Source organism: Phyllobates terribilis, unplaced genomic scaffold (genome assembly GCF_046119375.1).
Source record: "Phyllobates terribilis strain yellow unplaced genomic scaffold, ASM4611937v1 Scaffold_2__4_contigs__length_985480577, whole genome shotgun sequence".
Classification (NCBI taxonomy): Eukaryota; Metazoa; Chordata; class Amphibia; order Anura; family Dendrobatidae; genus Phyllobates; species Phyllobates terribilis.
The window spans coordinates 454,474,631-454,500,929 of record NW_027362762.1 but is presented as its reverse complement, the minus strand read 5'-3'; the positions used below and the strand labels follow the sequence as shown (position 1 = coordinate 454,500,929).

The 26,299-nt window shown below is 40.6% G+C and overlaps 1 protein-coding gene across 16 annotated transcripts in view; it reads left to right on the top strand.

Annotated features, from left to right (window-relative positions):
* The window catches only part of MACF1 (microtubule actin crosslinking factor 1), a 273,827-nt gene that overhangs the window by 233,360 nt on the left and 14,168 nt on the right, over positions 1–26,299 (top strand). For 8 of the 16 annotated variants that reach the window (XM_073665631.1, XM_073665639.1, XM_073665633.1 and 5 more), the window contains 34 exons: positions 237–563; positions 4,038–4,122; positions 4,207–4,448; positions 4,595–4,801; positions 8,078–8,197; positions 8,465–8,572; positions 8,666–8,884; positions 9,165–9,368; positions 9,906–10,137; positions 11,001–11,227; positions 11,319–11,441; positions 11,690–11,791; positions 11,987–12,088; positions 12,214–12,387; positions 12,831–12,986; positions 13,159–13,356; positions 14,854–14,982; positions 15,231–15,401; positions 15,523–15,678; positions 15,777–15,983; positions 17,266–17,385; positions 17,525–17,694; positions 18,214–18,373; positions 18,478–18,672; positions 18,782–18,910; positions 19,021–19,164; positions 19,361–19,549; positions 20,753–20,864; positions 21,108–21,271; positions 21,364–21,526; positions 21,622–21,776; positions 21,866–21,940; positions 22,683–22,700; positions 23,568–23,685. In XM_073665631.1, coding sequence (XP_073521732.1) covers positions 237–563; positions 4,038–4,122; positions 4,207–4,448; positions 4,595–4,801; positions 8,078–8,197; positions 8,465–8,572; positions 8,666–8,884; positions 9,165–9,368; positions 9,906–10,137; positions 11,001–11,227; positions 11,319–11,441; positions 11,690–11,791; positions 11,987–12,088; positions 12,214–12,387; positions 12,831–12,986; positions 13,159–13,356; positions 14,854–14,982; positions 15,231–15,401; positions 15,523–15,678; positions 15,777–15,983; positions 17,266–17,385; positions 17,525–17,694; positions 18,214–18,373; positions 18,478–18,672; positions 18,782–18,910; positions 19,021–19,164; positions 19,361–19,549; positions 20,753–20,864; positions 21,108–21,271; positions 21,364–21,526; positions 21,622–21,776; positions 21,866–21,940; positions 22,683–22,700; positions 23,568–23,685 — 5,401 coding nt within the window. The remainder of the gene's footprint in view (positions 1–236; positions 564–4,037; positions 4,123–4,206; positions 4,449–4,594; positions 4,802–8,077; positions 8,198–8,464; positions 8,573–8,665; positions 8,885–9,164; positions 9,369–9,905; positions 10,138–11,000; positions 11,228–11,318; positions 11,442–11,689; positions 11,792–11,986; positions 12,089–12,213; positions 12,388–12,830; positions 12,987–13,158; positions 13,357–14,853; positions 14,983–15,230; positions 15,402–15,522; positions 15,679–15,776; positions 15,984–17,265; positions 17,386–17,524; positions 17,695–18,213; positions 18,374–18,477; positions 18,673–18,781; positions 18,911–19,020; positions 19,165–19,360; positions 19,550–20,752; positions 20,865–21,107; positions 21,272–21,363; positions 21,527–21,621; positions 21,777–21,865; positions 21,941–22,682; positions 22,701–23,567; positions 23,686–26,299) is intronic. The other 8 variants (XM_073665640.1, XM_073665643.1, XM_073665636.1 and 5 more) reach the window with 3 other exon arrangements.

The following is a 26,299-nucleotide window of genomic DNA, read 5'->3' as shown; positions in this document are numbered from 1 at the left end:
TTTGATTTTAAAGGAAGCCTGTCTTTATATGCAACTGCATACACAAAATAAGTTTTGTTTTCTTAATTTTATATAATTTATCATTCGTTTTATATCATGACTTTTTATTTTCTCTCATTTGTTTTATATTTTTTTCTATTATTTGTTCCCTTGTATTAATTTTGTTCAATTTTTTTGTCATTTCTTTGCATGTTTATTCCTTTTTTTTTGGTGGGTTCCTTCTGGACAATATCCAGAGTCTAGAGGACGATGTTGCAGTCCATGAGACTGATGTTTGTGAAGCCAGCAGGCTAGTGGACAGTCTTTCTGCCCTGTGCTGTGCTCCTGAGCGTCATAGGCTGGCACAGAAACTAGACTTCTTGCATGCTCGGTACAAAGAGGTTCAGGATCTCTGCAGCAGAAAAAATGCCTTGCTGGGGCAAGCTCTGAGCAATGCCAGGCTGTTTGGGGAGGACGAAGTGGAAGTCCTGAACTGGCTGGCAGAAGTAGAGGATAAATTAAGCTCTGTCTCTATTAAGGATTACAAGCTGGAGGTCCTACAGAATCAACACAAAAACCACATGGTACATTTATTTCATATTCTTTGTTTTTTTTTTCTATCATTCGTATTTAGTCTATTCCTCATGCATGTATATATTTTCTATTTTGGTTTATTTTTATATAAACTCTTAATTATATTAAGTGTAAAGACCGTGAATCACCTCCAAGTCTATTCGGCTGTGGCTGGGCTGGAGCAGTCCTGTCTGACCTGAGGTCACTAGCAGCACTGTGGTTACATCATGGTTTTAAGCTACTTTGCTTTTGACAAATTGTTAAATCAGCTATAAAAAAAATCCTTTGGCGCCAGTGAAGACTTCTTTATTATGAGAATTAGTCATATTTCTAAAACCTGGAAGTTAGAGATCCCAGCTCCATCTACCAAGCAGTAATTAGCTGGATCCATTAACCAAAATGACAGGCACCGGTTGTACTAGTGAACAGGGGCTGACTGGGGTTACCTACAAATGTTTTGGGGTCTGTATACATGAGCCGACCAAACAACCGCCAATCATCTGCCTGCTTGTTTGCTGATAATTTAATAGCCTGTTTATGCAAGCTGACCCGGCTTCAGAAGTGTTCTGAACTATCTGGAAGATCTTTTTATTCTGCCATAGGTTGCTGCTGTTCTTGGCAACGCGAGTATTATTTATACAGGATGATGTGCTGCCGAGAACGATGATGTTTTGTGCAGCACAAAAGATCATTTCACCCGATGAACGGATGTTTTACTCCTTCACGATAATCTTGCAGTGTAAATGATACTTAGAATTAGCTTTCCAAGCTTCTTTTGCATTGTTGCTTGATTTCTCTAAGGTAAAAAACGATACTGAACAAAGTAGCGATAATAAAGAAAATATAGTTTTCATTAAATATAGGTTAAAAACACACAGGTATGTATCCAATACAGTAAACACAAAAATAGATTGGTGGGTGACACAACAGACTAATCTCCATAAAGAGTTAAGTGGCACCAATAGCATAGTAGGCTTAATATATTTGTACATGTAAGTAAAAATTGATAGTAAATGTTCAGTGTACATGGCAAACAGATCACATTGGAGTCCTAAGAAATGATTCCCCGTAAAGAGAGAAAATCATGTACATGCTAAAATAGCAGAATATGGCCACTCACCCTCCAAACACACCCGACATGCGTCTCACAAATGCTTTATCAGGGGTCTGGAGGCTGACCTGACTTCAGATGCGAAGTGTCTGTAACAGATTGCTCAGTGCACATAGGCTGTCATTGTTCTCGGCAGAGCGGGTCCTGATTACACAGGATGATATGCTGCTGAGAACAATGATCTTTTCTGCAGCACAAAAGATAATCTCACCCAATAAACAGGTGATTGGCAGCCTTTTTACTCTCCAGGATTATCCTGAAATGAATGTCACCCCCCCCTTCACCGTTCACAATAATCTTGCAGGCAGTGTTAATGGAGCCTAAAGCCCCCGTCTCACATAGCGATATCGCTAGCGATATCGCTGCTGAGTCACGGTTTTGGTGACTCACCAGCGACCTCACCAGCGATGTCGCTGTGTGTGACACTTTGCAACGATCAGGCCCCTGCTGTGAGGTCGCTGATCGCTGCAAAGTGTCCTGGACCATTTTTTGGTCGTTGGCCTCCCGCTGGCCAGCACACATCGCTGTGTGTGACCAGCGGGACCAACGATCTGGCTGGTAACTATGGTAAACATCGGGTTACTAGGGGCACGCGCGCACTTAGTAACCCGCTGTTTACCATGGATACCACTCTGCTACGGTGCTCGGAGGCTCCCGCGCACCGTAGCAGAGTGGTATCCATGGTAAACAGCGGGTTACTAGGGGCACACGCGCACTTAGTAACCCGATGTTTACCATAGTTACCAGCCTGCTCCTGCTTGCAGCAGGCTGGTAACGGGAGCAGGACATCGTGGAACGATTCTTTCCACGATATCGCTGCTCCCCTGATCGCTGGTGAGCCTGCCTGTTTGACAGCTCACCAGCGATGTATTAGCGATGCAGCAACGATCCCTGACAGGTCGTATCGTTGTCGGGATCGCTGCTGCATCGCTTAGTGTGACGGGGCCCTAAGTCATTATTATAAAGCAAGAAATGGGTGGTAAAACGAGTCTGAAAACCAAAATGAGCGCTAAACCTTTCATGCATTGATACTTAGCATTAGTTTTCAAGGCTTCTTTTGCTGTGTTGTTTTGCTTTTCTAACTAATAATAAATTGGCCACCTTTCATATATCATTATTTTCCTGGCCCATGCTAAGCATTTAGTTTCTGAGGTTTTCCAGAATATTAATAATAATGAAAAGAACTCCTTTTATTCTCTGTATTTTTTAGGTTTTTTTGTTTATAAAAATGTTTTATAACTCTGGGCTGCATCGTTTTTTATATCTTTACCTCTAAATGTGTCTTGTCATTTCTTTGGTTATAATGGTAATTAGTGAAACGGATATAATCAGATTCTGTTAGAATTTTATAACATAGAATTATGTTGCATTAAGAGCGGATGCATACATTTTTTATGAGCTCATGTGAAATACCGGTGCTATTGTTTTGGCTTTGGCGCCATTTTTCAAGTGATTCTGTTACGTCCTTCTTGTGAGTCACCGGTTGGGGAAAAGCTGCACAGTACATTAAAGAATAGGCCTAACTGTGCAATCATCTAGTATCTTCTAGTATGGCATGTAAATGCGACTGGGGGTACTCTGTGTTTAGACATCCTTTTATTATCCTCTGCAGAGCACATAGACTATACATAATAATGCTGGAAGACCTTGACATCGCAGATCTTCTATTAGGTTCCTGTCCCTGTTGCCCTCACATAAGGCCTACTTGTTATCACTGTAGACACTAAAATGCATTGATCACAATTCTCATGAAAAGTGAGATTGTTTCCCAGCTCGGCTTTCTTTGTCGTTCCGTCTTCATGTGATGCTTGCTTTTAGGCTTTCTATCTTCACTGTAAGCTTCTTCCCACTGCCGCCATGCATTATCAGTATTCCCACAACTCGGAGTAATTAACATAGTGTGAAGATACCACCACCGCTAGTCCACATCCTAATATAGCTACAACAGGTCCATATACTGATAACTTGAGTATTTTTAGTTAGACATACAGATGGCTTATTCCTTTCAGTTGACTTCTCACTAAGATTGAGGCCATAACACTTTTGTCACCACTTTTTTTACCTATTTTATTTCCGTTGATGCTGCTGTAGCAGGGAGTTTCCTATAAAATGGTAGTTTTGCTAGTTTCTATGTTACTGTGGAGTGTTGTGTATCCCAGATTTCACACATCAAGATACAATGGTCAGACACTACTCTTTTAAAACCCAATGCATTAACTTTCTTGTGAAAACTGCACTGATTTACCAGGAAACCGCCTTCTGTTGCAGCTTTTTTGGGGGGGATGGACAACTGACATTACATATACCTTGTAGAAAGAAATAATTTTTTTTTTATTTATTTTGTTGGTCTGATTGTGTTTCCTCTTTCACTAAGGCCCTAAGTGAAGAAATAATCAATAGAAAGCGAAACGTGGATCAAGCTGTTAAAAACGGACAGGCCCTGTTGAAGCAGACTACAGGTAATGACTTCAGAGGGTGATTTGTAGACCAACGCTGATTTTAGGCTGTTAGTATCACTTTTCTTGTCCATTGTGATTCTACAGGAGAGGAGGTACTGCTTATTCAGGAGAAGTTGGATGGCATCAAGACCAGGTACTCTGAGATCACAGCATCCAGTGGGAAGGCTCTTCGGACATTGGAGCAGGCCTTACAACTAGCTAGCAAATTCCAGACCACCCATGAGGAACTGACCAGCTGGCTTGGAAGGGTTGAAGAGGAACTTGCCCGCACAAGTGGCCAGTCACCTTCAGGAGATCTGATTCCACAGTTCCAACATAGACAAAAGGTAGGAATGGATAAAATGTGGTACGGATGTCAATGATTGTTAATTTTTTCTTATATAGCCATAAACTTGATGCTGATATAATAGACCATGATCAGAATTGTTTGCCGGCACTAACACAAGTACTTATATGCTTATCCCCTATGCAGGAATTAAAGAAGGAAGCCATGGAGTACCGTATAGTCCTTGATACCATTAATGAGGTGGGCAGTGCCCTTCTGGAACTTGTGCCTTGGAGAGCCCGTGAGGGTCTAGACAAACTTGTCTCAGATGCCAATGAGCAGTATAGATCAGTCAGCGCCACCATTGGACACAGGGTTGATCAGATAGATGCTGCCATTCAGAGATCGCAGCAGGTAAGGACATTGAATGGTAATTGTGAGGATGTGTTCTGGTTTGTTTTTCCAACAGTTAAACACAAGACAGCCATTCTAAGCTCCTTGGCCTACAGTTATGTGTAGTTTTCACAGAAATGATACTGCTTCTAATGGTTCATAATTGATTTCTGTGCTTGATCTTACTTTAAAGGGACTAAAGAATTACCTGACTCTCTTTTAGTACAGCGGGGATCTTGTAAAGCACAGTTGTAGCTTGTCCTTCATAGCTAAGCTGCTCTTTGCTGCAGCTCCTCACTTGTTTAAAATATGGTCTGAGTAGAGACCCCACTTCCTGAACCATCTTAATGGGCAAATAGTTCATATGGATAAAAGTTGTCCTGTTGGGAGAATTCAGCTTAAACTTTTTATCGCCTTCTATAGGCTTTTCCCAGTATTATTCAACTTTCTAATGCGGCGTTACATGATTTCTCAATGTTTAAGATCTGTGCTGTGAGTGAATGGAAGCACTCTTATTTACCCTGAGATGTAAGCTAGAATGTTCCTATAGATGGACAGAAGAGATCCTGGAAACAATGATTTTAGATGTTAGAACTTATTTTTTTTTTAGAAAGAAAATGGGTCATGACCATCAGTCCCTACTCAAACTGCTTAACTAGTCATGTAGCTCCTTCACAGATAAGCCAGTCTGTGCCTTGATAATATCTGCCAATCTGTAATCGAAAAATGCATGTTTTAATCCATATGTTAATTAGGCTGAAGTCTCTGGGTGTGATCAGAGCACTTCCTTAGCCTCTCCACCCCAGCTCTATTTTTCATAGGCTTTCTTCTGCTTTTCTGAAATAACAGTGCCTGCATAGTCAAGCCAGTAGGTGGTGGTAGGCTGGGAGTAGAGCGAGAGACGCAGGGGCTTTGAAAGTGCTACAATCATGCCTAGAGCACTTCAGCCTCATTTTCATATGGACTTTTCAATTCTGGAGCTGTGGATTTTCTAAATAACGGTACTAATTGGCTTCTCTTTCAGTGACCTGCAAATAACATAAGCGATTTGGGGTAGGTTGATTGTCATTACAGATTCCCTTTGAAGGAGTTAGATTGGCCTTGAGCAGGGTGTATGCGCACATCTTACAAGATGTAATGTGTTGTGCTGCAGTTCTGTACTCTGCAGCCTGATCTTGCCTGCAGTAGCTGAAGAATGCTTGTACCGAGCACATCCACAGAGGAGGTATGTGCGCATAGATTCCTATGTATACATTCTTCTGCCATAGATGTATGTATACAAAATCTGTGGTTACATTACAAGCTAAGAAAACCTGCTTTCTGTAGTTGGTATAGACGTGATTGAGAGAGCTTTCAGTCTGTGGGTGAATGTGGCCAGCTCAATTGGTTGAAGGAGGGTCTCGGGACCCCATTTATGATAAGTGTAGGATTCAGCAATATTTCTGTGGGGATATACCTTATTGGTTAATTTTATTTGCTTTGCACTCGAGAACTCCTTTTATGAGCACACGAAACAAGAACGTAACCTTCATTCATACATTAAAAAGGCTTTTTCACATAAAGTTGTGCTGCCCAATACAGTGATTCTGTAATAACTGGTCCAATTATAAAGTGCCAGGTGCTTCTGGTTCTTTACACTAACTGGACCCAGAAGGGATACTGCTAATTTTGGACTTTTTGCTTGTCGTTTAATTGCTTTTTGTATTGCTGTTACTGCAAGCTTCTGTACTTTTCAGTGTCTGTAAATGTCATGTGTTGGTGGGACATGTTCTTTACAGCGGCTTGTGTTCTGTTCCCAGTACCTTCTATGGTGGTCTTTGTTGCCTCCTTTTTGTACATATGATTTGTAATGAATGAATTTGACTAGCTGACCCAACAGATGGCCGCAGAGAGCTACTTATTAAAGGGACTTGTACGTCCCAATATATTAACACCACTTATGCTCTTATGACAGCTTGTGAAAGGACAACCACGTGTATAGAACTATGGCTGGAAGTCAGCAGAGAAGCTGTGTTCTTTATAGATTTGCTGCATTTTTGGGTTGAATTTACTCCAGAAAATAAAATGTATGTCGCCTTTGAGCAGACGCAGACTTCAGCTACAATTTATACCATTTCTACCCCTTTTTTTCTAAATTCCTCCTGCTTTTTTGAAAGGCAGAGAGGCCTGCTGAAAAGGCCAAAAAGTCACCAAATTTTGGCACAAATAGCACTTACGCCAAATTTTGAAACTTTTTAGCACCAGGTGTAAGAGTGTATCCAAAGTGCTTAGTAACGCTACGTTCACATGCAGCTTTTTTTATGCAAATTAAAAGACTCTTTAAAGTACCAGCCAAAGCTTTGAGATTTCACTGAACTTATGCACACAATTGTTTTTTTCCTGCCTGAATATGACAGCATTTTTTTAATCTGCAGCATGTCGGTTCTTACAGTGATTTTGCAGTTTTTTTTCACCCAGAAAAGCAATGAGAAAGTTAAAAAAAAAAACACTGCAAAAAATACCCAACAAACACTGTCTTTTTATACACATTTTTACTGCTAACAGAGCAAGAAAAAAACACAGCAAAAACGCTTAGCCTTAAAGTTGCATAAGGGCCTATACAAGCTAATTGATTAAAGGCTATGGACACCTTCAGGGTCATTTGTTTTCTTAAGTAATCATATTTTGAACTAAAATTATTTTTGCAATTGGGTTTCATTTAAAATTTTTGCAGCATTTGCCCCCCTATAGCATCTGTTTTGTCACCGTGTATTGCTGGCTGCAGAATAAGTTAACTCAGAATCTGTCAGTAAGCTCCTTTTGTTGGGATGTTATTTTTATTCATTTTTACTCACTTATATAGCACCATTAATTCCACAGCTCTTCAGAGACAATATTGTTGTAACTGTTATCTTTATTCTGAGCTTCTGTCAGCTAATTTATAACGAAATGAAAGATGAACTCAAACTTTCAGATCAAAAATTAGCTGAGAGGAGCTTAGAAGACTAATATTAATAAAACCTCCTGTCAGAAGGAACTCGCTGACTAGTTCTCAGTAAACTCATTCTGCAGCCACCAATAGACAGTGCAACACAGTGGCTATAAAGGCAAACTGTTCACAATTTGTAATGAAACCCAATTGTAAAAAAAAAAAATCATGCATTTAAGTAAAAATAAAGGTCTCCAAAGGTTGTCATATCATTTAAAGGTGACCAGCTTCTCTGTATAATAACTGTGGAGATGTCACTTTCAGTGTTCAGTGTGTCGGCAATGTGTGCGCTTCATTGTCCTCCTTGGTCTTTGCTCCTTTCCTGCCAGTACGAGCAAGCTGCTGACGCAGAGTTAGCCTGGGTGGCTGAGACCAGGAGAAAACTGTTGGCGCTGGGTCCGGTCTGTTTGGAGCAGGATCAGACTACAGCTCAGCTTCAGGTGCAAAAGGTATGACTTGTTCCCTTATTGCCGGGCGTGTGAATCCGTGCAGGAGTGTTGCTTTCTACTTCTTCTAATCACGCATCCAGTATTTCTATGCAATAAGGCTGTCAGATATTTATGCATGGCATTGAAGAACTGTTACCATAGTCTTTTCTTAATATATAAATGAAAAATGGATTTGATAGAATAGTTTTTCTGGCAGCGGTGGGACTTGTCTGAATTTCCTTACCCTCTGATTACCCGCAAGATTGATGAAGTTTTGTCACTGTGCAGGCGTTCTCTGTAGACATTATCCGCCACAAAGACTCTATTGACGAGCTGATTGGCACACAGGAAGAGATTCTGGCTACATGTGGAGATGAACAAAAGGCCACTTTACAAGTAAGTGCAAAATTACTATTTCACCTGCTGCTTTAATGGCAAAGAATACTCTTTATTGGGCTTGGATCAGTGCTTATATCTGTGTTTTTACAGGAAAAAACAAAATTGTTGCTGCAGCAGTATGAGGATGTCAGCCACATAAACTCTGAGCGGTCTGCCCGTCTGGAACGTGCGCAGGTTCTCGTGGGTCAGTTTTGGGAAACTTATGAGGAATTAAACCCTTGGATTGAAGAAATGAAGAGCACAATTTCTCAGCTTCCACCTCCTGCTGTTGATCATGACATGCTGAAACTGCAGCAAGAAGAAATAAGGGTAGGGCATCGCACAGGGTATTCTTTCTTTTTCAGACGTCTTCAGATTGTCACACAGGCTATTTATACAGCAGTCTGAAGCTCTGTTTGATTTCCCAAGACGCGAGGTAGAAATTAGGCTAGCAATATGTCTCACATTTAGCCTACAAATGCAGACAGTCTCGGGTGACGTCCTCTGTTGACCCAGTATAACTTTCCACACCATCAGCTTCATCCTTTTCATTAAAATGTCCTGTGTCAGGATCAAAAGTTTTACGTTTCCTGCTTTCCTGAAATTGCAGCAATTAAGAGAATCTGTTGCCGAACACAAACCTCACATTGACAAGTTGCTGAAGATTGGTCCGCACTTATGTGATCTGAATCCTGAGGAAGGGGCAGCTGTGCAGGAAAAGTACAGGGCAGCAGAACAGCTCTATCTGGGAATCAAGGAAGATGTTCGCAAGATGGCCATGGCTTTGGATGATGCACTGGCACAAGCCGCTCAGGTATACTGCTTGCTGCACCTTTGCTTACTGCAGCAGGACGGATCGCTTGGCATACTATACAGCTATATAGTGTAGGGTACAGTTATACCACTAATGGAAGATAGAATGAACCCCAACATGTACGCACCATAATAAGTCTGTGTATGCCAGTGATGTGTGTTCCGCCTGCTCTGTAGTCCCCATACCATCTTGCTCTATAGTCCACACATCAGTGTTTTATGATTTGCCCCTGCGTTATTGTGTTTGCATTGTTGAGTTGCTGTGGTTCATACTCCACTAACCCCCCATCTCTCCTCTCATCTCACGTCACCTACCTTTCCTTGTGGAATGTGTTAACTTTCTGTTGTGCTGCCATGGTAACATGTCCCTGTCGGCCTGACTATTCCGCATTACAGATCGTGGAGGTAAGTGTCATCCTGCTTGATTAGTTTCTTACCTTTTAACCTTTGCTTCCGTATTTGTCCTGCTTTCTTCATGTTTTTTTTTTCCCGGTCATTCATAAATGTAACTATATTCATCTGTCTTTTGCGCTGCCAGTTCCATGACAAGGTGGGACCGATGTTGGAGACCCTCGAGACCATGGCATCTCGTCTACATATGCCTCCTCCGATACCTGCAGAGGTGGAAAAGATCCGGGATTCTATCAGTGAAAACAAGAACGCAATTGTGGAGCTTGAAAAATTACAGTCTTCCTTTGAGGCTTTAAAACATCGCGGGGAGGAACTTCTCAGTCGTTCACAAGGAGCAGATATGGACCCCGCAGCAAAGGGTACGCAAGTTAGTTTACAGGGAGCCTGTCAGCTGATTCATGCTGCCCAAACCACAGGCAGTGGAAATCCGAGCCTGGCTGCACGATTGCAGACAAATGTATTTATTTTTGAAATGCTCCCGAGTTTCAGTGAAAATATAGTTTGAAGATTATCTGAGAACCATAGCCAGAGACGAGACTAGTCTGGCACCACACCCTGCCAGCCTATTACCCACAGCACTTCAGGTGACTGACAGGTTACTCCGAGAGTGTCAGTCACCTAGAATGGTACGGGAAGAAGCGGCACTGGACTAGTCTGGTCTCCAGCTATGCTCACTGTCCCGATCTTCAAACTATACTACGCCAGAGTGTTTCGAGAAAAATATACCTGGCTGCAATGGTGCAGCCAGGATCTGGTTCATGTTGCCCATGGGATTGAGCAGCATCAGTCTCGGAGTAATGGATTAATGCAGTGTCCACATGTGTGTCGGTGGCTCCACCAGGAGTCTTTGCCATAGGCTACCATCCTGTTTGATGACAAGAATAATGCAGCTGACGATGGACTCGACTATAAGTTAGTGGAGTCTATCTGGTACTGTGGGTGTCTTGAGACGGATCCGGCATTGTGTCTTGGTTTTTACTTAGAATGAAATCCATGACACAGATCTGAAGGGACCCTAATCTTGTTTAGTTATGTCTTTGTGTCTTTACCATTGATCAAATCCAAAAGCTGGGTATCCATGGTAACTGCAGGCTCTCAGCGCGCCATTTAGATTGCTATTGTTAAAACATATTACACCATAAGCCATTTGGTAGCGGATATGTGCATTTTGACAAGAATGCTATTTTACATGACATGTCTTGGTGCTTATGTCTCTTTTCAGCCATTCAGGATAAATTGGATCGGCTTACATTCTTCTGGGAAGACATCAAAACCAAAGCAGACGAGCGTGAAATGAAATTGTTGGATGTTCTTGAACTGGCGGAGAAATTTTGGTTGGATATGAACTCACTGCTAACAACCATCAAAGACACACACGAGATTGTCTATGATCTGGAGAGTCCTGGAATTGACCCATCAATGATTAAACAGCAGATAGAAGCTGCAGATGTAAGAAACCCATGCAGTCAGTCTGTGGTGTCCAGTATCATCTGATCAGATTGCCTAGAGTGCTGAGAATATATTTCTTTCTTTTATTTAGTCCATCAAGGAGGAGACTGATGGACTTCACGAAGAACTGGAGTTTATTAGGATCCTTGGAGCTGATCTCATATTTGCTTGTGGAGAGACTGAAAAACCAGAAGTAAAGAAAAGCATTGATGAGGTACTTGAAATGGAAAATGAGCAGCCGCGTGCCGCTTTTCTCACTAAACATAAATGATCAGCTATAGGGTGCAGCTTTATTCTGAGAAAGGCTCGTCCATGCTGGACTTAGCAATCTGGTGCATGTAATAAAGATAAAACATCATAGTTGCATTCTTCCTTTCTGGTTTAGGTTATTAAGAGCCAATATTCAGAATTTGTCTTGTCTTACTATCATTCCCACGATTTAAACTTTTTTTTTTCTGTTAGATGAATTCAAGTTGGGAAACTCTAAAGAAAACGTGGACAGAACGTCTGGAGAAACTGAGGGATGCAATGTCTTATGCTGTGCAATATCAAGACACCTTGCAGGTAGATTTCTACATTTGTCAGTACTGGATACATTGAACTGAAATAACTTCTGCTGCAATTTCTGTGTATTTTATGTGCACGCTTTGACAATAGAAAATTCTGTAGACCTTGTGCAAAAATCTCCGTTAATACATCAGTATTGTATTGGGTTGCCAGAAGCCTTGCTCAGATTTACTCATGTCTCTCTTATTTTAGGCCATGTTTGACTGGCTGGATAATGCCGTTATTAAACTATGTGACATGCCTCCCGTCGGGACAGACATCAATACGGTAAAGGAGCAACTCAATGAAATGAAGGTAAATGTAACTCCTTAATTACCATGTATTAATTGTGTAAAATATACCGTACAGTTTAGTAAAGTGTATCCACTTTAATTGCCAATTGTTACGTATTCAATATTTTTCATTTGTTGTGTCACCAGGAGTTCAAGGTGGAGGTATACCAGCAGCAAATCGAAATGGAGAAATTGAATCATCAAGGGGAACTGATGCTGAAGAAAGCCATTGATGACACAGATCGAGACATCATTCAGGGACCGCTCACTGAATTGAAACATTTGTGGGAGAATCTTGGAGAGAAAATAACTCACAGACAGGTGAGGAGCATGAACATGGTCATTGTCTTACTAGATGGTACATGGAAATTGGAGTATGGACAGATATCGTACAGTAGGATCAAAGGGCAAAACCCACCAAGAGCTCTGCCAAATGTTCTGTGCTTTTAATTGATGTTAAAGGGGTGTTCCCACTAAATGCATTTATTACCTACATACAGGATAGGTGATAAATGTATGATCCTTGGGGAGAAAGGTTGTCCTAAAGTCCCTTATATGAATAGAGATATATCTGGGTACATGTTGCCACCACTGGAGGGAACTTAATTTTACCATTGCCTTCACCTTTAGGACGCCTACAGGTATCCACTATTAGTGTCATGGCAAGCAGTAGAAGCCATTCATTGTCGGCCCGCTCCCAAAACATGGACGTCACATCATTGCACGGCCTACCACTATGTGATCTGTGTCTCTCTTTTCTGCAGCACAAATTGGAAGCTGCCCTGTTGGCCCTTGGACAATTCCAACATGCATTAGCAGAAGTCATGTCATGGCTGACGCACACAGATGAATTGCTAGATGCGCAGAAGCCCATCAGTGGAGATCCTAAAGTTATAGAGGTGGAGCTTGCAAAACATCATGTAAGTGTAGAACTTGTGATCAACATTACTTTACTTTGTGACTGGTGCTACATAGTGTATGTTCACTAATACAGGTGTGCTTTATGGATATGTGCTTTTATCACACTGAGTATTTGCTAACTTCATGTACATAGGTGACATATAAGTGTTCTCTCCTCTTATTTATTTGTAGGTACTTAAAAACGATGTGCTCGCTCATGAGAGCACAGTGAAAACTGTCATCAAGGCTGGGAATGAACTGCTGGAGTCCAGTGCCGGAGATGATGCCAACAGTCTAAGAAGTCGGCTGCAAGTGCTGAACCAGCTGTGGGAGTCTGTACTGCAGAAAACTGAGGAGAGGGAGCAGCAGCTGGACATGGCTCTTCAGCAGGTTCGTAGAAGAAAGGAATTGATGACCCATCTATGGGATATGACTTCTATGTCTGTCCTCATAAAGAAGAGGCTAGAATGCACCGGTGCTTCTGACCAGGCTCTCTGTATACTGTACTGCTGTGGCCTCTCTACAAAGCATTGGTGGAGTGTCTACACTTGGTAATATACTGTATACAGTGTCAAAATTAGGTCGCTCTGTCCTCACACTGGTTCAGTGGAGCAGAGTCTGTGCCTCTCCTCTTAAAGGGAATCTGTCACAAGATTTCTGTCACCTAATCTGAGAGCAGCATATCATTGTGGTTTGTCCTGATGAAGAAGTGTCACTTAGAAATGCGCTGGCAAATCGCATTTTTACGTATCTTGTCTCTACTTTCCTCCAGTTTTTGCATGGCATGATGTAGAGACAGAGATCTTGATTCCAGAGTCACATACTGGGCTGCTTGCTTTAAATAAAAATCACTTGCTTTTGATAAAATCACTGTTTTATCAGCATAAGATTATCACTATAGGACTAGTAGCCTGCGGCTATGTAGTGCTCCATATTCATGATCTCTGCATAACCCCGCTCCCACCACTGATTGGCAGCTTTTTGTGTTCACTGTGCATAGGCTGAAAGCTGCCAATCAGTGGTGTGCGTGGGGTTATACAGAGATCAGCATTCAGAGAACTGGTAGATTTGCAGCAGATGAAACTGTGATTTTATCAAAATAACAGCAAGCAGCTCAGTTAGTGACATACCACTGGAATCGGGGTCTCTGCCCTAACTTCAAGCTGCTCTCAGATCGGAGATGCAAAAACTTGATGACAGATTTTCTTTAAGATTGAGGACTCATGGTCACACTAAGGGTTTGTTCACATCACCGTATTTTCGGTCCAAGTGATATCCATTTAAAAAATACTGACTGTGCTCGGACCAATGTTATTTAATGGGGCCATGCAGATGAGCAATTGTTTTTTTTCACTGACTGAAACGGTGTGTAAAAAAATCGCAGCATGCACTAATTTTTTCCATAAATCAGATGAGACTCGTCAATTCAAGTCTATGGGGTGCGCAAAAAAAAAAAAAATCAGATGCCATCACTGAGCCTCCATATAGCATCCGATTTTTACGTATACATTGCAATTCTGTAACATAGAGGAAAACTGTAAATGGTCTTGTAAATGGTTAATAGCTGATGCTGTGAAAAAAAATGGCTTGCGTACTGACTGCATATGGCTGACCAGTCAGAAAAAAATCGTCCGAGTTTTCCGGATGAAACTCTGAACGATTTTTTCTACGCCCAGGTGAACCTACTCTAAGCAACACAATTTTGTCACAAAGTGTTCTACACAGAGTGAGCTGATCATTCAGGGACCACTCACTGAACGGGAATATTTGTGGGAGAATCCTACACATTTATAGGCTTTTGGTAAAGAGATTTAACAGTACTCGTTTGTTCATGTTGCACACTGTATTGTATTATCTAAGCTTTCCCCATTCTGGTTTACCTTATAGGCTCAGGGGTTCACTGGGGAGATTGAAGATTTCATCCAGTGGCAGAGCAGAATAGAAAGCCAACTTACAGCCGCCAAACCCACTGGTGGGCTTCCAGAGACCGCCCGGGAACAGCTTCAGGCTCACATGGTAAGACATTTTTCTGTGCTCTCCAATGGAACTGGTTTATCTAGGCAAAGGTATGGCTGGAGAAACTGATGGTAATTTAATACTGTTTTGTATTCTCTGTGACATGCAGAGATGATGGTTGTATATACATAGATTAATGATATAAAATCCTGCAGGACAGATTTATCATGGGGAAGGGGAATGTGCATGTGCTTTAATAAAAAGTAAGCATAGATCTCAACACCAGCACTACCCCCTTATCTTTGAAGGAATTGTATGCTGAAGTGAAGGCAAATGAAGAGCTGTATAAGCAGCTTCTGGACAAGGGGCAGCTGATGCTTCTGAGCCGGGATGATTCTGCAGGCTGCGTCACTGAGCAGAACGTTGCTGTTCTGAAGAGAAAATGGCAGAACATTAACAATAAAGTAGATGAGAGGAAGGTAGGTTTTCATGGGACAAGATGGACACTTCTATGTTTGGGCATCTATACCTCATTCTCATCTCTTTCTAATGCTTTTATTGCTGTGATTACTCATAAATGAGAATTGTTTACATCAACAGGCAAAATTGGAAGAAGCACTCAACCTAGCCACAGACTTCCAGAATTCATTGCAAGACTTCATCAACTGGTTGACACAAGCTGAGCAGAGCCTGAACATTGCTCCCTCTCCTAGTCTCATCCTGGACACTGTTCTTTTCCAGATTGACGAACATAAGGTTATTTCCTTGGAAAAATACCATTCATTGATTTTTTTTTTTCTCTTTGCTATGACTAACATTGCTTTCAAATGATTACAATTATTTTTTTGTCTTAGGTTTTTGTAAATGAGGTTAATATACATCGGGAACAAATTATTGATTTGGACAAAATCGGTAATCAATTAAAGTTTCTCAGCCAGAAGCAGGATGTTGTCTTGATAAAGAATCTACTGCTAAGTGTCCAGTCTAGATGGGAAAAAGTGGTTCAGAGGTCTGTGGAGAGAGGGCGTTCTTTGGATGATGCACGGAAGAGAGCAAAGCAGGTCTGTATGAAGCGCTAGGACATAAGGCAACAATTGTGGTACTCAAGTACAGCCGTCACTTAAACAAGCACTCTTGTTAATTTTGTTTATGCCCTAAACCTGTGTAAATGGTAATGTAATGTCAGTGTGTTAATGTACTAACTGATCACTGTCTTCTCGGGGGTCTAGTACTGTTCTGCTCCTTTTCTGAATCTTGTGATGGCGATTCCAACTCTCCTGATCCAGAAATCTTTTACTATCTAAGTCTATAGAGCCTTGTTCTGATGCGCCATAAGAGCGTAGTGTGATCCTTCTGGTCTGGATCGCCGTCTAGTGACTGAAAAGAGAAGAATGGTGCAATATATTGGAAGACACTGTTACTATACTACACCGACAGTAGTTTTGAGAGAAAGCGAAGGGGGCAAAAAAAGGCGCAATAGGTCATTATCCAGAGAGCAGTGTTATATGGTGATTCGGCAGAGCTCACCTGGTCTTGTTGGGAGAAAGCACAACACTTTATAGGCTCAAGATATAAATCCCTAACAAATAAAGTTGCACTCTGTAGTGCTATAGGATGTAAACATGAAATATATGAAATTTGAATTGCATTACTGCTCTAGAAAATAGGAAAAAGCGACGATACTTAGCACACAATTTGGCCAATTCATGCATGCCCAGCAGCCAACAACAAGGCGATCTTCTTTTGCTGTGAACCTATCCTAATGTGAATCCTCTCTTAGGCTGAAGCCTACATTTATATGGGTAGGTAGGATCCTGCTGTAATTAAAACCACCATAGGCAGATGAGTGGAGTGCTCCATCAGAGAGCCTATATATAAAAAAACAAAAGACTGACGGAAGTGACGATCAGTTTTTTGTTATCAAGATATAAATCCAGCTGATGCTCCACAGGGTAGGAGTTCCAATAATAGCGGTTTTATTCTCAATGTGTTTCAAAGTATCTATAATGCCTTTATCAGGAGAAAACACAGAAGCGATGAAGTTATAGATACTTTGAAATGCGTTGTGAATAAAGCCACAATCATTTCACTATACCCTTGACTCTGGATATCTTTTATTTCATACCAACCAGCAGCGCAGCATACCCGCATCTCCTATAATCCTACTATACTACATTGACACAAGTTTACGGCCTTAAAAAAAATTAACAAGAGCGCTTGTTTTATGTCATCGCTTTCCTTCTAAATTGTGTTTACTGTAACACATATGTTAAAGGTTAGAAATAGAAGACTTTTGTGTCTACCTTACTGAAAACTATGGGTTTTCTCTGTTTTATGGTATAGTTCCATGAAGCCTGGAAGAAATTGGTTGACTGGTTGGAAGAAGCTGAGAATCATTTGGATTCTGAATTAGAAATCTCCAACGATCCAGACAAGATTAAACTACAGCTTTCTAAGCACAAGGTTAGATTGTGTTTGATCCGTTATGCACTTCTCCACATGAATGTTACAGCTGTTGTTATAGCAGACGTGCAATTCTCTATATTGTAAGGTCCTGATCTTTCTTTACATGAAACCCTGAAACATTTTTTTCTTACAAAAGGAATTCCAGAAAACTTTAGGAAGTAAGCAGCCTGTTTATGACACGACGGTCAGGACAGGACGTGCATTAAAGGAAAAGGCTGCTCTAAGTGATGATGTGCAAAAGCTAGACCATCTTCTTGGAGAAGTGAGAGATAAATGGGACACCGTGTGTGGGAAATCAGTTGAAAGGTAATGGTTTTAGATTTAAGACTTGTTGGTTAGCTGCCATTGTAAAATTTAGTTCATTACTGCTTCGGATGTGATGTCTGGAGTCTCTGGTGTAAACGCATTGAAAAATATAATGTTCACGTGAACGGCTATATTTATGAAGCTCCTACGACACTTTTTCTATCACATATGAAATGTGTCAGAAAAAGTAGCAAAGACTTCAACAACTCAATTATCAACTTTTTCCCTTTAATCTACTTGGAAAATCGGTGTGCTTGGAATTACTTTAAGCAGTATGAATTTCATTCTCACCTCTTGCATTTCCATGATGTACCTGGACTGAATCCATTGTCCAGGACTAATAACGAGGGTGTGCTTTTTTGTTTCAAAAACATTCACTTGCAATACACCAGACACAGTCCATTGACAGACAGACACACACGTACTACAAAATGTTGTTCATGGGTGGATACAAGACAGTTTATCTTGCTTGAAAACATTGTGTGTAATAAGGTGATTGTGATGGATTTTTCTTTACAGACAACATAAACTGGAGGAAGCGTTGCTGTTCTCTGGCCAATTCATGGACGCTTTACAGGCACTAGTTGACTGGTTATACAAGGTAGAACCTCAATTGGCAGAAGATCAGCCAGTGCATGGAGATTTGGACCTCGTAATGAACTTGATGGATGCTCATAAAGTACGTTTAAGTGTCTTCATTCTTAAAATAGTACACATATTTGCACCTTTATCATCTGTGAACTTATTTATTATAATAATTGTTTTATTTTTTTTTTAATTTAGGTTTTCCAGAAAGAGCTTGGGAAGAGAACTAGCAGTGTTCAAGCCCTAAAGCGTTCTGCCAGGGAACTTCTGGATAGTAGCAGAGAGGATACGACCTGGGTAAAGGTTCAACTTCAGGAACTTAGCACACGCTGGGATACTGTCTGCAAGCTGTCTGTGTCCAAACAGACCCGTCTGGAGCAAGCTCTGAAACAGGTGAAGAACACAAATAAGGGCATAGCATTTTTGCAGGAAATTTACTTTAACATAGAACACTTTGAATTTGCCTAGTAAAATGTACTAAATTGTATTTTGTGCCGTTTAGGCTGAAGAGTTCCGTAGTACCGTCCACATGCTCCTGGAGTGGCTCTCAGAGGCAGAACAGACTTTACGTTTTCGGGGGGCTCTTCCTGATGATGCAGAAGCTTTGCAATCACTCATTGATGTTCACAAGGTGGGATGATAGTGCTGATATAAATACTGTTATCTAATATTTTTGTCTGTTTTATTGTACATTCTGCATTTGACTGCTTATTTAGCAAATGTTCTCGTTTACTTCTCTAGGATTTCATGAATAAAGTGGAAGAGAAGCAGGTGGATGTGAACACCGCAGTTAGTATGGGTGAAAGGATTCTAACTGTATGCCATCCCGACTGTATCACCACAGTCAAGCACTGGATCACTATTATCCGGGCACGATTCGAAGAGGTATAGCCATAATGTCATAGTTCACAGTGTACACTTTACTAAAAGCGGTGTACAGATAGCAAGTATTCTTTTTTATGTCCAGATAGATATGCACAGCTATGAACTGAATATTTTTTGAAAATTTGATGAATTTGTTATTTCATTTTTAAACAGCTATTAAACCCTTGAGACAATAAAATATATTTAATCTTTTAAGGTTTTGACTTGGGGAAATCAACACCAACAGAGGTTACAAGCAGCTCTCGCTGATCTCATTGCTAATTCCGACCTACTGGATGAGTTGTTTAACTGGATCCAATGGGCAGAAACCACACTCATCCAAAGGGATCTGGACCCAATGCCTCAAAACATTGATCAAGTCAAAGCTCTTATCTCTGAGCATCAGGTAAGATATGCACTGGTTTTATATCTAGTATTAGGTTTCTGGTACTGTTTAAAGGAGGGGTTGTCCTACCTTGGGGTACAAGTCTGCAGTCAGTCTGTGATTGCAGACTTGTGAATCCTCACAGCACGTGCACTGCGCGCTGTGAGGAATCTCCAGTGCTGGGAGCAGTCGGTCATGTGAACGCAAGTATGCAATTTGCATACTTCCGGCCACATTCTGACTAGATGTCTCCGGTCTCACTCAATCCACTTGAATTGAGCGAGGCCAGACACGTCTAGTCGGCACATGACCACATGTATGCAAATCACATACTTGCTTTCATGTGTAAAAGAAGTATTTTATCATTCATACTAGGCTAATGGCTTGTTGTCAAGATGGCAATCTGAATTATAGTAATTTACTCATGTTATTTTACTATTATCAAGGCCTTTTTAAAGTGAATCTGTCAGCAAGTTTTTGCTATGTAATCTGAAGATATCAGTAGATAGAGGCTAAAACATAATTCGGGGATGTTTCACTTGTCAAAGTATGTGCTGTTGCTTACTAACTGTGAAGGATTTATCACTAAGAGATTAACATTCCTGGACTACACTAGTCTGGCAATGCCTCCTCCCCCTGTGATAAGCACCTCACTGTCTATGGACTTTGTACATGGAGAGCCTGGTGGGGGCGGGGTTAGATTTCTCAGCTCTGCTTCATGTTAAATCTAAAAGCTCTGATTGTGTGAGAACGGCTGCACACAGTAAACTATGGTAAGTGATACATCGTTGGATTCAGCTCCTCTTTGCCTACATCAGGCTGATCTCAGATGAGATAGCAAAGCCCTGCTGAAAGATTCCATTTAAAAATAAAATGTTCCCATTGCTATCAGCAATAATTGCTGTACCCTATAATGGGATAAATTTAAATATATTTTTATCACTATTTAAATACTAGGATCCTACTGATTAGTCACCAGAATATAACTGGTACAGATCTAGTTGTTTTATTAGCACAAAGCTGTTATTACTGGAATCCGATTATAAGAATTGTTCTGTGTGTAGTAAATTAATGTATGGATAATAATACAAAATGTGACCATGAATGTGCTTGTTACCACAGATACGATAGAGAAATCTTACTATTCTTCATATTGTAGAGAAGGCCAGTGTTCAAATGGGTGCGGATGACATTTGACAAGCCTTTTGTTTATTCTTCATGAAGGTGTTTATGGAGGAAATGACTCAGAAGCAACCCGATGTGGATAGAGTTACAAAGACGTACAAGAGGAAGACAGACCCTAACCATGCTTCATTCAATGACAAGACCCGAAACAGTGAGTGGGCATTGCCAATTCTTCAAATCATGACGTTAATAGAGGTTGTGCTTTATATTTCTAATAAAGATTACATAGATTACATATTGGCTATCTCATCATGAATTTATCCAGCACAGTAATGCAGCTAATTATTATAATTTAACACTTCTAGGATTGAACATTAATGCCTATGAGAAACTCTTAGAATTCATATTTTTACAATGTATTCAATCACTTTTTTTTTTTTTTTTTTTTTTTTAGGGAAGCCCGTAGTGCAGTCCACCCCACCTATCTTTCAGGTGCCCTCCCAGTCAGAGACCAAAAACCCAAGGATCAATCAGCTCTCTGCCCGTTGGCAGCAGGTGTGGCTGTTAGCTTTGGAGAGACAGCGGAAGCTTAATGACGCTCTAGACAGGTTGGAAGAGGTAGGGCGGCCATATTCTTGTGAGCAGTGTATTTCCCTGCACGTTTGTCATCGATTCATGAAGACTTTGATAAACTTTTTTCCTTTTTTTAGTTAAAAGAGTTTGCCAATTTTGACTTTGACATCTGGAGGAAGAAATACATGCGGTGGATGAATCACAAGAAATCTCGGGTCATGGATTTCTTCCGCAGGATAGACAAAGACCAGGATGGCAAAATTACCAGACAAGAATTTATTGATGGAATATTGGCATCCAGTAAGTAGACTGGTTGAAGGATGTCCAGATCATGGTGCTGGATCTTTAGGGTTCGTCCCCTTTATTCAGTTACCAACAATTGATGTCTTCTGCAGAATTTCCAACCACAAAGCTTGAAATGACAGCTGTAGCCGATATCTTTGACCGGGATGGCGATGGATACATCGATTATTACGAGTTTGTAGCCGCCCTTCATCCCAATAAAGATGCTTACCGGCCAACTACCGATGCAGATAAGATTGAGGATGAAGTAAGTGATTATCCTCTATTAACAAGGATGTTGTCTTTTTCTAACAGCTTTTGTATGCCAGTGCTCATGTCTGACTTCTTCCTTTAAAGGTCACCAGGCAGGTGGCACAATGCAAATGTGCAAAGAGATTCCAAGTGGAACAGATTGGGGAGAATAAATACCGGGTGAGCACTGTTTGTTTCTTTGTGACAATAATGACATTTTGTTAGATTTAGTAGGTATGAGAGATGTTAAGGTGAGGATCAGGCTGATGCACCCTGAATATGTCATTATCCTATGCCTTGCAGGGTAGGTGTAAGTAATTAAAATGTATGAGAGCATCGCCATTTGGTAATGTGACCTACAAATTTAAAGGGCTGTGATTGAAAATTACACTTCTCTGTTACATCAGACAGAATATTTTTTTTTCCAGTTGAAATCATTTCAATGGTCCTGTGTTTGTATATTGCTCTCTTCAGAGAGGCAGTTTGCATATTTAATTTCCCAGAGGAGCATTGCACGGCGAATAAGTCTCTTTATATTGGCATGCCAGGGCCGGTATGTCGCACTCCACAAGGAGAAACGTTACCCCTTAGACCTTAGCACAGTAATAGAAATTGTAAATCCCATCACCACTGGACAGTTTGAGTGTGAATTAAAGCAGCAACAGGGGACGCCATAACAAATATGTGCAAAATTTAGATACAAGAGCATTTTTCTTACTGCTTCCACTTAAAAATATGTGCATAATCTGATTTGTAACGTTTCTTGTGGAGCAACCCCTTTAAGGTATAGTGTAAATAAATGGATATATGTTCGCTTTTTTATAGTGAAGTGCAATACTTGTCACTAATAGACAGCTCTGTGTTTTTCCTGTTTATATGTAACTAAAGAATTTTCTCTTTCTTCCTGTGCTTCTTCATGTAGTTCTTCCTAGGGAACCAGGTACAGTGCATTCTGACGCTGCCTCTTTTCTGCCCAAATAATCACATGCTTACTTACTAAATTGATTTTTTTCTGTTGTCGTGATAGCTTTAAAATTCTGACAATCACCATAAATTTTTTCTGAGCTGTTTAGAAAAGGTATTCAGACCTGCCTCTCACACAGATAAACCCACAATGCTTTAATGTGGACATTGCTTATTGTGTGGAGGTGTCTGCATGTCAGACTGAACAGCTGTATTAATTCTAGGGGTGTTTGCATAGCTCCATGGCATCATGACATCCATCGCAGCTAAAGGTGACTGTGAACTTCATGTGAGACGCACAGTAAAGATCTCAATATGGGAACCTTTACCTGAAGTCTGATTATAAGATTGTAATAAATGTTTCTCCCAAATTATTGAGACGTAGCGCTCACTGGAGCCCATTATCCGGACAGCTGCAGAAGCATGCAATCAGATTTCTCATAATTTAGTAATGTGAATTCCCTTATAGGACCATGTCAGTTTGGGACAACTAACTCCATTTCCATAACTAATCCAACAAATCAATGATAGGGGGTGCTGTGGATACCTTATATTCACACCCTAGTAGATCTTGGGGAAGATGACAATCAATAGCCAGATTTTCCTTGGTATAATTGGTGGCTAAAATCCCAAATTGCTGAATACTCAATGACTGAGGCATGTTCCCAGATCTACAGCAAGATTCATTCTCTTAATATGTGGGTGTACACACATACATTCATTTTATGCAATGGATCTATGAACATACACATATTTACGGTGTACCTACATATGTCTGTGCTGGTATATGGGCGTTTTCATGCACGAGTTTTGCTGTAAATTACCAGTTATATGGTTTTCACAGTTCGGAGACTCTCAGCAGTTGCGCTTGGTACGCATACTGCGCAGCACAGTGATGGTCCGGGTTGGAGGAGGCTGGATGGCTCTAGATGAATTTTTGGTGAAAAACGATCCTTGCCGAGGTAAGAATTTTTGCTGCTTAAAATAGAACACTGTTCATACATGTAATGCTCCCGTGTTTTTTCTTGGGTTTAGTAAAAAGATAAAACTTTCAAAATGGATAAAAAATAAATAAATTTTAAAAAGAAAACTGAAGATTTGAACCCACTGAATTGTAAATTGCTGCAGGATGTGTTATATGTGCTATATCAACAAATATTCTTACTGGAAATATTAATGATTAGAATTGGTATCACTATAATATTATTGCTCTTCATGTTACTTTAACTGCACATTGGGTGCTATAAAAGCATCCCACCCCCCCCCAAAAAAAAATCTCATAAGTTGTAGAATTGTGTTTTTTTCCATTGCACCGTACAAAAAAAAAACATGCAAAAGTTTTTCAATACATTGTATGGTGCCATTAAAAAATATATAATTCGAGCCTCACAAAATAAGCCCCCACAGCAGTGTCGGCGAAAAATGTGACAGACAACATGTCATCTTCAAGCACTTTGCCATTAGATGATCTTTACGTATATCGATCAACACTCATCAGGAGAGGCAAGGCGACCTTCAGTGTTCTCTAGCCCTAGCTAAAAGCGCACCTATAGATAGATACCTCTGTTTCCAGCTCTGATGTTGGTGCAATAATGTCTAATATTTACATCCGGCCACCAGAGGGCAGTATGGCTGCATTTGCACAAAGCATGAGTAGTTTTGGTTTATACTTGCTTTGCTGATTTGCCTGTTGCATGGAGCATATCTGAAGAAAGTTACCTCTGTTCTGTGCTTTGTGTCTGTGGTAGTGCATGTAGTCACTGATCTAGGACCTGGTATGTATGTCCTCCTCTTTCCTTCATAACATATTTCTGTTCCTGTAAAGAGAATCTGTCATCAGGTTTTTACTATGTAATCTGAAGGCAGCAGGAGATAGAGGCTGAGACACAGATTTCAGGGTTGTGTCACATATTAGGCTGTTTGCTGTTGTTTCAATACAATGAATGTTTTATCACCTGGAACTTACCACTGCCTGGACTACAGCTCACCTGAGCCCTGGTCTGACCACGCACCCTCCTCTGATTAGCAGCTTACTGTCAATAGACAATGTATTCAGAAAGCTGTGGTGTGAGCTGTGTTAGCTTCGTTGAGCTCTGCTATATCTAAAAAGTCTTATAGGTTACTGGGTGCAGCAGTTGTGATACAACGTTGGAATCAGGGTCTCTTTTCCTACAGTATGGTGCTCTCAGATGAGATAGCAAAAACCGGTTAACAGATTCCCTTTAAGGATTGGTATGGGGCTGTGGTTACATAATGAGCCCCATTTAAACCTTTATCTTGCTAAGCATTTGTCTTTGGCTGTACATATTGCATGCCTTACATCATATCCATTTCTCCCCTCTGCACCTCTTTATCCTTCTTAGTTCACCATCCAGGAATTAAATTAAAGAGAACTGATTCCGTCTCATCCATAGGTTTGGGTAACTGCTCTTGCTTTGTAGATGTGCTTTTTGGTATTCCAAGCTGTGTGTTTTATTGTACACGCAAAAAAAACTATATATTGTATTTACCTCTTTTGGAAAAATAGCAATGTCCTCTTCACATTGCGTGGTTTGGAATTGGCATTAAGTAGATGGTTTCCACCACTATTTTTTATAAAAGCATTGTAGGACAAAATATAGAAAAACATTGTTTGGAGACAGTCTCCCATAAAGGTACAAGCTGCAGTAAATATGAGGTATGAATTTCAGAAAATAAGCATCTTCTATTAAGTGCAAAAACCTGTGTGTGGAAATTAAAGCTTCGGGCGTTTTGGCACCATGTATACCAATGTAATGGTGCCATCATATTTGCTCCTGTGCTTGAGGATGCAGTCGCACTAAGCATTAATCCTACTATGCAGGCTTTTGTTCTTGGCACAAGCAAGTGCTCCTTAAAGAGGTTCTCTAGGAATAGAAAAAATAACTAAAGGAAATAGGACTATACCTAAATTCCTTTAATTAGCACATCACGTTTTGTCCAGGGATGTAATCACTATACCACATCAAAATGGCTGTTGTCTTGTTACACTGTCAGAAATTGTTTCCTAGATTGTTTAAGGGGTTGTCCAGGCTTGGGGGTCAAGTCTGCAGGCACTCTGTGACTTCTAACTTGTGAATCCTCACAGTGACCGCTGTCATGATTGTCTGATGGCGGGAGTGAGCAATCTTGACTGCAAGTATGTGATTTGCATATTTCTAGCCACGTTCCAACTAGACTGTTCTGGCTTCACTTAGTTCACTTGTATTGAGCGAGGCCACGCACGTCTAGTTTGCACATCTCTGCATGTATGCAGATGACATACCTGTGCTCTCCTGGCCCCGGAGAATCCTGACAATGCGTGCACTGAGGATTCAGAAGTCTGCTCTAATGCTGAGCTGCTGTCAGTCAGTGCAGGGGGTGTGATTACAGCTCCTGCCCTCCAAACACTATCTGAATGTTAATAGCGTTATTTTACATTATAGGTTCCCTTTAACATTCTTGTATAACTTTCTTTCATTGGAACAAAACAGTGGCCTTTTAAAAAAAATATAAAAATTGTCCCCAGAAGTGAACAATGCATATAATTTCCTCTAGTTATTTTTTTTCTATTCTTGA